The 13126-nt window shown below is 35.9% G+C and overlaps 1 protein-coding gene across 1 annotated transcript in view; it reads right to left on the reverse strand.

Annotated features, from left to right (window-relative positions):
- Positions 1-247: 247 nt before the first annotated feature.
- The window catches only part of pb (homeobox proposcipedia), a 148529-nt gene continuing 135650 nt past the window's right edge, over positions 248-13126 (reverse strand). Inside the window, exons 2-4 of the mRNA XM_089639903.1 lie at positions 2128-2270; positions 451-1903; positions 248-399 (exon numbers count right to left, since the gene is read on the reverse strand). Of these exons, the coding sequence (XP_089496029.1) occupies positions 248-399; positions 451-1903; positions 2128-2270 (1748 nt within the window). The remainder of the gene's footprint in view (positions 400-450; positions 1904-2127; positions 2271-13126) is intronic.

The raw sequence follows: 13126 nt of genomic DNA on the forward strand, positions 1-13126 counted from the left end.
TGAAACTATTCTGAAAAGAGTAACATTTTGAATGCTTATCCTTTTCAACATGTTTTTTATTTTTAAATTGTTAAATTCTGTGTTTTGCTACATTTTTCAAAAAGTACGACACAGCTGTTATTTTTTTTTGTTAAAACTGAGGCACTATTGAGAGCACTTATAATTATATATTTTAATTAATCACGGCAGTGGGAAAAAATGTCTATGGGAACAGGTTATCAACCAAAATCCCATTGTGTTCTTCAACTCAAATGCTGTAGTATTCCGGAGCAAAGTCGTTTGCCAAATTACTAAGGAAATGGAAGTCGGACGAGCTATTGCTATTGTCCCCCGCGGAAGCTGGTTGCACCTGAGACGCTTCGTAGAACTGGTGGAATGAACTGTAATTATCACTGGAGTCTGTCTGAACACTCGTGGGAGGCGTCATTACGCTGGTGACGTGGTTGGCGCTGGGGTTTGCTGTCGGGAAGGATTCGTTAGCGCTGTTGCTGTAAGCAGCAGCGTTGATGGGAGCTGCCTCAGCAGCGCTGTGGGCTGGAGCATGGTTATAAGCAGCACCCTCGTAATATCCGTGCTTGCTCGAATATTCCATATTATGGTTATTTTTATGCTGCAGAGGATCGGCATTGTAGTAAGGCGGTATAACGCTGGACTCGTTCTGCACAGGACCTGCCACATTCATAGCGTGACCCATTTCAGCTGGATAGTGATATCCGAAGTGGTTGTTTGGGTGGTATGGACCATGTTCAGAAGCGTAAGCTTGGGCCTGTGCGTAGTTGGTGGGGTTGTGATGGTAGGACCCTTGATCGTGGTGGTTTTTATAAGTGTTGTAGTTGAAGTTCTGTTGGTGATACACTTGGTTCAATGCGCCAGTGTAGTTATGTCTTGTTGCTCCCCTTGCAGCCCCTCGCGGTGCAACTTCATGGCTCCTAGCATGGGCTGGGATTCTAGAGAAGTGATGTGGCTCCATACTCGATACCCCTTGTTGACCAGTGTGATAAATTTCATGAGCGTAGTTTGGATGCATTTGTTGGAATTGTTGCGCTTGTGCTTGCTTACTTCCAGTGCGACTTAGAGGCGGAGCCACGACGTCATTTCTATAATCAGAATGGGCTCCAGCATAGTTATTGGGTAAATTGTTTAGGTGAGAACCTCTTATGATGTAAGGGGGTATAGCATTAGGCACATTTTGAACAGTGACTGTCGAGGCCGCGTTGGTCGCTGCGGCAGGGGGAGAAGGCCGAGGGTACAGTGCCCCAGGAGGAGCCCCAAGGGGACTGGGATGCATAGTGGAGGGAGTCCCCGGGGTGGACGAAGGAGTCAGACTCATTGAAGAAAGCCCTTTTCCAGGAGCCATATTATCTAGAATTCCTGGCATGGAGTTGGACGCGTGTCCTTCTTTACTCGACTGCGGAGAAGTTTTACACAATCCGATATTTTCGAGGTTGGGTGAGTTCCTTCGGTTTTCCTGTTTTACTTTTTTGGTGCTGGGAAGGCGAGGGCTCGTGAGGTGAAGACCGCTCGATTCGTTCGATCTAGAATCTTCCTCTCCTCCTAGTTTATCAAATGACCCAGAGCTGGTGATACTGGATGCTCCATTGCTGTTGGTGTTGAAGTTGGTGTTATTGTTGTTAGTTGCACTCGGAGTGTTGTTATTGTTGCCTCTAGAAGCATTCATATCGGGAAGTTCTTCGTTTGGTCCTAATAGCCCTGCTGGGGGCATCTCGCATCCTTGGCAGCTCTTTTTACTGCTTGGTCCATCTTCATCCATGAATTTATCGGATGACATCTTCGAGCTTTTACCTCCTTCCGAAGTTGTGGAGTCCTTGTCATCCCCGTCGTCTCCTTTGGTCAGCGTTTGACGTTTGTGTTTCATGCGCCGATTTTGAAACCAAACTTTGACCTGCAACACAAAACAGAGTATTTATTATTACAGTCACTGATAGACTTAAACTCTTTAAATTTTAGGCACAACATATATTTGGTGGAAACTGCATCAAATCAAGCTTTGCAAATCATTGAAATATACCCACAAGTCTTTGAAATTATTGTCAATGATTGGAAAGGTTATGCTGAAAAAACTTTCGCTTGATTGAGCTCATGAATTTACATGGAAAAAATAGTTACCTGTCTCTCAGTAAGGTCCAGAGAAGCTGCGATCTCTATCCGCCGGGGTCTGCAGAGATACTTGTTGAAGTGGAATTCCTTCTCTAACTCGAGCAGCTGTGTGTTGGTATATGCGGTGCGTAAGCGACGAGGAAGTCCATTTTCTGGAAACAAAGAAAAAAGATTCATTAGGGACGGAAAATCCACAATATTTTTTTATTCTTCTAGATTTCACACACAACGAGGAATTCTATTTTTGATAGAGTATTTTTTTACTTCACATTTCCAAGGTTAAATTATTTTGTAAAGATCTTCATAAAACCCAAAGACTAAAGAAAATAATGCTAAAACCCGTCCAAACGGCCCAATTTAAAGCTGATTGGGTGACGTCACATGTATCCAAATCAGTTGTCACTTCAACTGTCGTCGGTTCGGATGAGGTCATAACTCGTCCGGAGCGTTTAGATATTATGGTTATTTATCAACTTTACGTGTAACTCCATTAATAATAAATATTCAACATAAAACCCTATAAAAATATAATATAATAAATAATTTACACAAACAACCTTGTCCTGTTAACAAAAGTTTTATTTAAAAAAAAAGAATATTTATAAATTAATACACCTGTATGGGCTTTTAAAAACCTTTGTCATACATAAAAGTTTAGTGGAACAGTAATCAAGAAGTAAAAATTGCCATTAGTTTTATGCAGAAGAATAGTATTATGCTACCTAAATTATTAATATTATTGAGGTATGTTTTTAAAGCCTTCTTGTAACTATATTCCGTACAGTTGAACACAACTTCTATTTCTGCGAAAGTATTACCAACTGCATGTAATTTAGCTAAAAGCGAGCATCTAAATGACTTAATTCGGATATTGTTGTTGCAATTAAAAATAATTTTAGATCAAGTAGTTGGTATGTTGACAGTGATTAGGCTTAGTAAGTCAGGGCTGTCTATAATTCCATTAACAATTATAAAACGAGTCTTTTGTCTAAGAGTTTATTAATAAGCAAGAATGTTTTATTCACGATTCACGACTGGTATTTGATTGTTAATTTTAGGTTTTCGTATATATATTTGGTCATGAAATTTTATCTGGATTTATTTATCGTCTGTTATTCAACTATTTTACATGGCGTTGGATCTTAGTTATTTTATTATTGTCACTAATGTTCTTCTCTTGCAATTTACAAATAGTTTTACTGGGTCTTTTGTCCACCTTCTATTGCAGGTGCTTTTCTCGTTGACAAAGTTTTCTCAAACTAATACGAAATCGTACCGCGTTCCGACGATCCTAAAGTTTCAAATTATATTTCATCTAACGTCGTAATTTGGTTCAATTTGAACTGTCATAGGCATCTACTTCTAAAGAAATACAGGGTGGGATTGGATAAATTTTTATTTCAACTCTGGTCATTTTCAGATATGTTTCTGACGAATAACATTACCTAATTATTAGTTAGGTAGGCGATCTTTTCAATGTCACTTATTAAAAAAATATTTAGAAACTGATTTCGTCCAAGATTGAAAACTTTGTTTTGTATTATTTATAATTTGGGAGGCGGGTTTTGGTGTCACCGCTCCGGGAACAATTCATACAATAACCATCACTTCTGTCATGTTGTGACTTAGCAGGAGCTCCTGGGTTCATGGGGTTAGGTTTTCCTTGTATTTGCAGCGAATGCGTCTGCACCCCAACTGCTTGGAGGGACCAGACCCTTCGACCTCTCCAGCTGAACTCTCTCGACCCATCGCATCGCCTTGCACCGCAGTAGGGGGATGTGGACTCGTGGACGTGGACGTGATCCCACTGATCCCCAGATAATACACTTTTCCTTCCTTTCTTAAAAATACCCTCTTACAGGATCCCCAACGATGACATCATTTGGTGTTGTAAAAAAAACTACAAGATTTGAAAAATATGACAATTTGACGTAGTGCCTTACTTTCGACAGCCAACTTGGGTTTTTAAAGCTCCTCAGCTCAACCATGGAAAATAACTTTTCGAAAATAGTACTTACCTAAATTATCTACAATCTTCCCGCTGACTGCGGTAAAGTATTTGTTAGATTATTATTATTATTCCCATATTTTTCTAAATTCAGAACTCTTCCTGCGTCATCCAACTTTACGAAAACGAGAATAAAAATATTGAAAGCATAAACCATAAAAAAAATACACGAAGAACTTATTACAAATTTCGAGTTCCACCCATAGACAAGAAGCGATTAGATACAGAAGTGACAAAGTACTGTCACCAACTGACGCCTAGCCAGGTGAAATTTAATATCAGGCCACCCTAAAGGCCCACCCTCTTATCACCGCCTATCCCCAACACCCCCCCAAACTTGGGCAACTGAGCCGAGTAACGGCGCACACTTCAGATGTCATTGTTGATCTAATTGAAAATTAGTGAATATTTTTCTTTTTATTTGATACCTGCCAAGAGCTACGATTTTATTAATGTCTGACGCGAATGGTATTGAAGCTTTTATTTGAGGATTTGGAAGAAAAGACTTTTTTCTTTTAGAGACGTAGTTGGCAGATTTCTTAGCTGTAAAAAGAAATTGAAATATATGAAGTTAAGGAGAACTATTGCACGCACAATACGACACACAGTACAAATATCTGGTCTACGAACATATCTGTATGGTTGAAGGCGTTGCTGCTATATAAATTATGGGTACAAAAAAAGATAAATAGTTATTTTTTGTTTTAATTTAATTTCCTAAAATAATTGCAATAATAATTTGTGGCGTGGTTTTAAATACGAAAGTAACCAACTTTTTTTTACACCATCATAAAATAATTTTATTGTTTTCTATATTTTTCAGCGTCACGAACGCTTTTTATACCTATTGCAATTTCTGACTGGATTTTCAAGTCCAATAGAACTAATCAGCTAGCAAAGAGATTTCCATAGTGAATTATGGAGTTTTGAAATATCCTTGAAACGGTTTGGAATCGCAAATATTGTATGCGAATCAGTTTTGTGGTTTTGTTGTGGACTGTAATCCATGTTTGACACAACAATTTGGGTATCTGTGGTTAACAGTTAGAATTGGAAAGGGATTATGACTTACACTTGGTCTTTTCGATCGATACTATGGCCTTGGCGGATTAGTGTTGGTTATCACTGCACAAGCTTCCGCAATAGAATCAAATTAAATGCACCGATGGAACACTTAACGTGTACACTGTATACGTTTTCTTAACAGACTGGTAATGAATAAATAAATTGTTGCAATGTCACTGAATGTAGGTACTCTATATTTTCAGAGAGGGACAGGTAATTGGGTGGAGGAAAGCAGGAACATATGTTAAAGGGAGATACATATAGTTGGTCTCCGTGGACGAGGGGTAAGGCTCTCGACTAGCACTCTAGAGGTTACGGGTTCAAATCCCGGCGTGTGCAAGTAAATTTTATTTGAATTATTTATGTTATTTAAAATATTCAATAAAAAATAGAGTATTTGAAAAACAGAGTGAATTAAAATTTGTTTGAAATAGCTTTGGCTGTGTTTGGTGACCAGATCTGAACAGCTAGGTACTTCCCCTTCACTACCTACAGCCTCACAATATACCCCAACTGAGGATTCCATAGTCTCACTGGCTCTAGGCGGTTGGGAGCAGCTTGTACTCTTGTGCGTGTCACATAAAAAATACAAAAGTTGCGTTAACACTGCTAAAGACATTCAGAATTTTGCAGTGAAGTATGTATTAGAGAATTTGATATTAATGTATTCGAGATTTCAAATCCCAAGCAAATGTGTATAGAAGAACCTAACGGCATTACAAAAAAATCTTGTTATTTTACTAAGGGTAAGTATTGACTTGGCATTCCATTAAATATGAGATATATTTACCTAGTACTTAGGTACTTACTTACTTTTATTCCATCTCTCCACACATGAGTATTTGTCCTTCAATAATTTGATCGTTTTATTCAATAATAATGTATTATGTCCCCAAGTAAGTAGATTGGTACGCACTCAAGCAAATAATCCCATCCATAATAGATAAATGCGTCGTGGATATATTATATCTAAATCATGATTTATTTGGAGACATATTTATAATTCTAGGTTACACGTGGATGTCATTATAAAAGATAAACAATTGTATAGATTACATTTGAAAAGCTGATCGCCAGAGATAAAATAATTGTGTGAATGTTGTAGTTATTATAAACGGATACAATGTGAAAAGGGTAGGTACTTTCCTATCCATCGTACCTAAGTAGTTATTTCTAACTGGCCGCAAAAAATGATCGGTGTTTTGGAGGCCATAAAATATTGTTAATTCTTTCTTTGAATGAATAGCTGAGTAGGAAGCGTGTAGGTAAAGTAAATAGGTACTTACCCACCTTTCACGCAAGAAAGAATACGTGTAAATCGACCACGCTATTTTTTTAAAGGGGTCCTGTGTTTTTATAATATTATGAACACAGCACACACACACAAATATAATAAATACTAGTACGTGTTGGATTTTTTTCTCACCCTTTCGACAGGGTTCCAAAAGGGCAGGGCAGGGTTTTGATTGACAGCTCCAGTCTGGCCAATGGCGGGGCCGGAATACTGATGAGGCAGTTGTCAATCACGCACCCCCTACCCCCTGTCTTTACTCCCTTCCTTTCTGCTGCCCCGGTGCAAGTCCGTGACATGCAGCCCCGTCGCGTCGAGTCGCCATCGATATGCCATAGTGACTTAAGATAATTGAGCAAATTTTAAAGAGAATATAAAACCTATTTCTAGCTACTACAGGGTTTTCCAATAAGAGGTGTTATTTTGATATTCAAAGAAAAATGCCATTTATTAATATAAATGATTAAATGTTTATTTCATTATAAAGAGGAAGGTATGCCGTTAATAGTGAAAATAACATCAGTCAAATGACCACCACGACTACGCCTACAGGACCATATCCTTTTCATGAAATTTTCCATAACCAAATCTCAAAGTGGCTGTCTTATGTCCTCGATAGCCTCACGAATTCCATCTTTGAGGTCTTGAATCGACGCTGGGCTGTTGCCGTAGACCTTCTCTTTCACGTGGCCCCAAAGGAAGAAGTCGCAAGGTGTTAAATCACAAGATCTCGGTGGCCAATTGTGATCACCTTTTCGAGAGATAACACGGTCCGGAAACTTTTCCCGTAAAAGATCAATGGTTTCGTAGCTTGTGTGGCACGTAGCGTTGTCTGGTTGAAAGAAAACGTTGTCCAGATCAATACCATCCAATTCCGGCCATAAAAAATCATTTTATGGCCAGAATTAAATACACATAACACCTCTTATTGGAAAACCCTATATATTGTTAACGACTATTGCTTTTCAACTATAACTTGATACATTTTAGTTGAAGAGAAAATCGCTTCCGCTACCTATAGGTATACCTCCGTTGTGTGCGAACGCAAAATTTTCTAGCGGTTCACCGTTCGCCATCTTATTTTATTTACGTAAAAGTAATAACTTACTTGTTTTACCCAAATTGATATTTTTGTAATTGAACCTACTGTCTTAAAAAAATAGTATACCTATAAAGGGTGTAACAGCACGTAAGCGAATGATTTTATCCAACGATTCGTGAGCATAATATATTTGGAGTAAAAAAATGTAGTAATATACAGTACAGCCTAGCGGGTAACGTGATGCGCACTCCGTCTCGTTCCAGCAGCACGGTAACAGAGGAGAGAGAGTGTATACCACGTGGTCCCGTATCGCGTGTAACCAAAACCTCCTAGAACACAAGGCCGGGATACTTAATCAAATCAGCCTCCTAACTTGTATGGGAACCTTAATTTTTTGTAAAATCCCATATGAGTTAAATGAGCGCCACGGCCTTGTAATCTAGAAGGTTTTGGTGTAACAATGTGATCAAAGGCGTCACGTGATAGGAACATATATTTCATGTTTTTAATTTAAAAAAATATCTTCGGACAGAAAAATTACATTACTCCAAATATGCTACTCCAAAATCGTTGGTTATCTTCCAGTACCCATCAAACTAGTCCGATTTTTTAATTTATTTATTGAATTAATTTTTCAAATTTAAATATTTTTGGTGAGTACCTACGGGAGGGTAAGCAGTGCGTATTTGCCTATATGGAATGTACGCCTCTGTCTACCAAAGGCATCTAAGTAGGTAGGAATAATGTATAAACCAACCACCCTAAAAGTTTCTTTGTTCAATGGGATGAACAAGGAACAGCTAAAACTGAGTAGTGGGTAGGTACTGGCAACTTGACTGGCAACTGGCAGCATTATGGCAATACGCCTGATCAATATTGGAGAATGACAGCTCCGGCCAACTCGACTGTGCCGTCTATTTGAGGAAATTAATTAAATTACTTTCTTCTTATAAAGCATCCCGTGTCATTTTTTGAGAAACTAATTTAAGTCTTTCGGTGCTCGGTAGGATTAACGAATAACGGGAGAATGGCTGTTTGTTTTGCTTTCAAGTTTTTAGAATAGTAGGACCCTTTTATATCAATCAAAATTATATCAAGTAAAAATAAAAACTTAATAAGTTTTATATCCAAGTGGCACGATTATTATTTCATGGGTTCCATGATAAATCAACACATCGACAATTAAACACACCTTTAAAAAGTGATATAAAATCATTAGAAACGATGAAAAAAAATAATTTAAACCTAAGCTAACCTAACCTACTTAACCCAGTTAATAAAGTTTTTGTTTCATCACTTTCCATGACTTTATATAACTTTTTAAAGATGTGATGAATTATCATTTTGATGATTTATCCGGTCACCGTAAAGATGTGTTTTCAAAATATGAACTCATCTACCTACACATTCCAATGATTGACCAGAAATTTCTTCTACTGTGCTTATTTTTAACTCTTAAATTTTTTGGTGCAGGGTGTAGTTTTTACGGTTTCCGGCAGGGGCTAAGTTGCCATCGCGTCTGCCAGGCTTAGTCTCACCCCGGCGTCGTGAGTTCAATTCCTCGGCTGGCTAAGTTCTCCATCATGACCCAAGCAGCATTTATGATGGTAGTAGGAGATTTAAAAATTATTGTCAGGATATTCGTAATCTGGGAATATTTGTCATTCCGTTTTAATCAAAAATAAAAATATTATAATATATTTCATCCTTTTGTAGAATAAACTGTTTTGCTTATTGGTTTCGTCTCTTTTGGAAGTTTGATTTCATTGCAAATATTAAACTTTTTTAATTTCAATCGTAACAATCGGTTTAACTTTAAAAACTATTTCTTATTTTTTATTATATGAATGATATTTTTTTTTTTTTTTTTTTTTTTTTTTTTACTTTATTTATTTTCATTTCTTTACACATATTATACATATTAATAGATAGTATAAAATAACATAATATATAATACCAAATAGTTTACAAAAGAAATGAAAACCCACTAAGGCACTGACTGCCTGAGTGTGGGTAATATAAAACGATTACTATATTTCAAGTACCTAAAGTATAATATACATTAGTAGAAAAAGTTTTTTTTTGTTTATAGTTATTATAAAAAGTAAAGAGAAAAACATTATGTACAATAATTTATAAAGTTTCAGCAAGTGATATATAAGTGGAGGTAAAGTTTCTTACAAATTCCTCAAACAAAACGAACGTGTTTTCGAAATATCGAGTTCTCTCAATTTTTTTATGATTGCAGTAGGTATATATTTTTTTACAACATTGTTCACGTTTGTTATTAAAATTTTAATATTTAAAAATAAAATGTATATAGCGCATTTAAAATACACAGAAAAAAATTGCAATCTGTACAAAAGTAATGAAAGTAGGTACTGAAGGGTTAAAGATACACTGTGAATGATTTTCATACCTATTACATGTTAAATAACAAAACCAAATGTGTTTTTTTAATAATTTTTAGAGCACATTTTCAGATTTTTTTCTATCGAGATAATTTAATATTATTACTTTCCAGCTCGGAAAATGTATAGAGATTGTCTTAAAAAATAACATATATTTTTTTAAGAGCTGAAGAACTAAAAGTGTCCCAAGGAATGATGTATTTAATATTCTTGTCTACTTAAAAATAGTATTTCAGATTCTTAATAATATGTAAAGGGCAAAGTGAGAAGCAAAATTACTTACAATGACTAATGAATCTTTTGATAAATTATTGAAAAATGAACAAAGAACAGAAAGGCATAAAGTGTCAAAAAGTTTGAATGTCGAAGAAGTCATGTTTTAACTATTAGAATCTCGGTGGCGGCAAAAACACAAAGAATTAGAAGTGATTATTTGCCTGTACATCAAAATAAGCAACGGCAACAAAAGAGCATCCTGAACATGTTTTGTTTTGTATCTTTTAAGCCCACGAAACGGTAGTCGGTAGTCCATATTCCTAGAAATATCCATCAATCATTATTTACATATTCAGCTTGACTCATAGAACTGACGGTGTCAGGGCCGTCGCGAGGATTACAATAGCCCCAGTACGGAAACCAAAAAATGCGATTAATTTTAGCATATTTTTAAATGCTGGAGAACAACCTCCGTGACAGAGCGGTAAACTCTTTAGCTCCGAGAGCTATGTTTAATTTGTCATATTTTACAAATGCTTTCAACTAAATAATATCTCATATACAGGGTGTCCGGAAACTCGTAGTACAAGCGGGAAACTGGTGAATCTACATCACATTTGGAGTCGATTTTGTAGTATAATTTTTTTTTATTTGAGCTTTCGTTATCGAGTAAATCGAGTTTGAAGTTGATTTTTTTTTTTTTTTTTTTTTTTTTTTTAATCAAATTCTTATAAATTATTACTGAAGATCAAAGTACCCAACTAATTAAAACTATTTGAAAGTAAAACAAATGAAGAAACTCGGATTTGAAGCATTATTTTGAAATCACCCTTCATTTAACCCGGTGTAATCATAAAATATTTCTGCTCTGCAGGGTTAAAACATCTGTTATTCAACCCTAAATACCAGAAAAAACTTTAACTCTAAAATAGCCGAAAAATATTTTTTTTTGTTTTTTTTTTTTTTTTGAAAATGCTCAAATCAAAAAACTTTATGTTTTTTTGGGTTCCCCATGTGGTGTAGATTCTCCAGTTTCCCGCTTGTACTACGAGTTTCCGGACACCGTGTATATAATAATAACCAACTACTTCATCCGCCTCATCTATTGTCTTTCCCCACTCAAGTCAGTTTTTTCATTTTCACGACATAGGTAACTAATGTTTTTCTTTCCCATCTCCTTCTCCTCCCAACATCCTACAGCCCTACAACAAAGCCCAAATTTTTTAATTGAATTTTGTGTGCATATTTGAAATCATGTCAATTAACTGTGGTTCTTCATACCTTCAATAATATTTGATTAAACTCCAACATCGACATTTTTTCGGATTCTCTGTCCACATTTAAAAGGAGCATCATGTCAATGATATAAACTGTTCAATTCGCATTTATATCACTTCACAGATCACAACTTCTCACACTTACAGACATACAGACATACTCACACAATATGCATACCACAAATTAGACATTAAAAAGAAACCGACCCACAATGAAATATTTAATATCAATTATTTCATTTCTTCACTATAATAAAGTTACTGTTGTTTCTATAAAATAAAATAAAATAAACATCGATATGAAAACAGAAAAAAACAATGACCTGTGGGAAAAAAAACCGCTATACATGTATGTTGCACATTTGAAAGTTTACAAGAAAACTGATTTAAAATCTGGTTCTTGTTATGAGAATAACACACTAATTAGCAAAAAGTTGTAATAAATTCCATTTCCGTATCTTAAATACGTAAATATCCCATATATTAAAAATTGTGAAGATTTTCATTTTTTAAATAAGGAGGTTGCGGTCTTTGGCCGCCTCTAAGTTCGGCCGCCCGTGTGCGATGCACTCACTATTTTGTATGCGACGCCCCTGCATATAACATACATAATACAGAATAGACAACTCCGTCCGTCAGCACTAGTTACACTGTGACCGATTTCTAGTTAAAATGTAGTATTTTTTATTCAGAAGTCTCACTCAGCAAGAACGCTCAAACATTTTCCAAATGCCGCACAACGAAAACATCCAAACCTCGTCTTCTGATCATTTTAGTCGGCGACGACGGATGAGGAAATCCCCCGCGTTTAATTTTGTTTTTTTCTCCACCGAATCGACAATTTAAGCGATGTTTTGACGTGAGAGAGACGTGATGTAACAAAAATAAATCAAGTATTTTATAACAACATGGGAAAATAACGAATTTCGTCGTGCAAGAGGTCTTCTGTATTTCAACTGGATGAAAAGCTCGATAATTAAGCTTACGACTTTTGCCGCTAGATGGCAGTGCGGGCATGAAATGTCATTAAAACTGTTATGTACTTTAATTGTCAATATTGTACCCATTTTGGTTGATTCCAACATGACATAACTAACAAAAAATCACTCTTTCGTCACATTATTATTATATAGGCGGGACTGTTTCTTGCTTATCGACGTAACACATATTTATTTTATACTTATAGATATGGATAGACGTACGGTCATTCGTGTGTGACATAATGTAATGATAATATTACAGGCGGCTAGAAAAGAAACTAAAGAAGCTTGTTTTTGTTATTCGGCCGTCTAAATATTGTCAATTGGGGTCATTCAAACTTAGTTGGTTTGTGTTTATCATATTATACGATGAAACGAATAATTGTAAAACGTATGCCAAGCGATGCACATGACACATTATTCTAAGATGTTTATAAAAATCTCTATAATTCCAAGATTAGGACGAGTAGCTATCGCTTGTATCCCGAAAATCTAATAAATGGTGACGACCATAAATAAACCACTCACTAGATCGATAACTTCGGGCTTTTTGTATGAAACAAATTGGTCTTAAAAAACCATAGATTTGCCAATATATAGACAGAGAAATTCTCATTCGGAGCCTACTTATTATGTTATAAACCAATGAAAAACTCTGAAAGTTTATTCCATAGACTTTCAGAGTTTTTCATTGGTGGATATAGTTAGGTAATCATAT

This window comes from Hesperophylax consimilis, chromosome 14, assembly GCF_061612785.1.
Source record: "Hesperophylax consimilis isolate HC1 chromosome 14, BYU_Hcon_1.0, whole genome shotgun sequence".
Taxonomy (NCBI): Eukaryota; Metazoa; Arthropoda; class Insecta; order Trichoptera; family Limnephilidae; genus Hesperophylax; species Hesperophylax consimilis.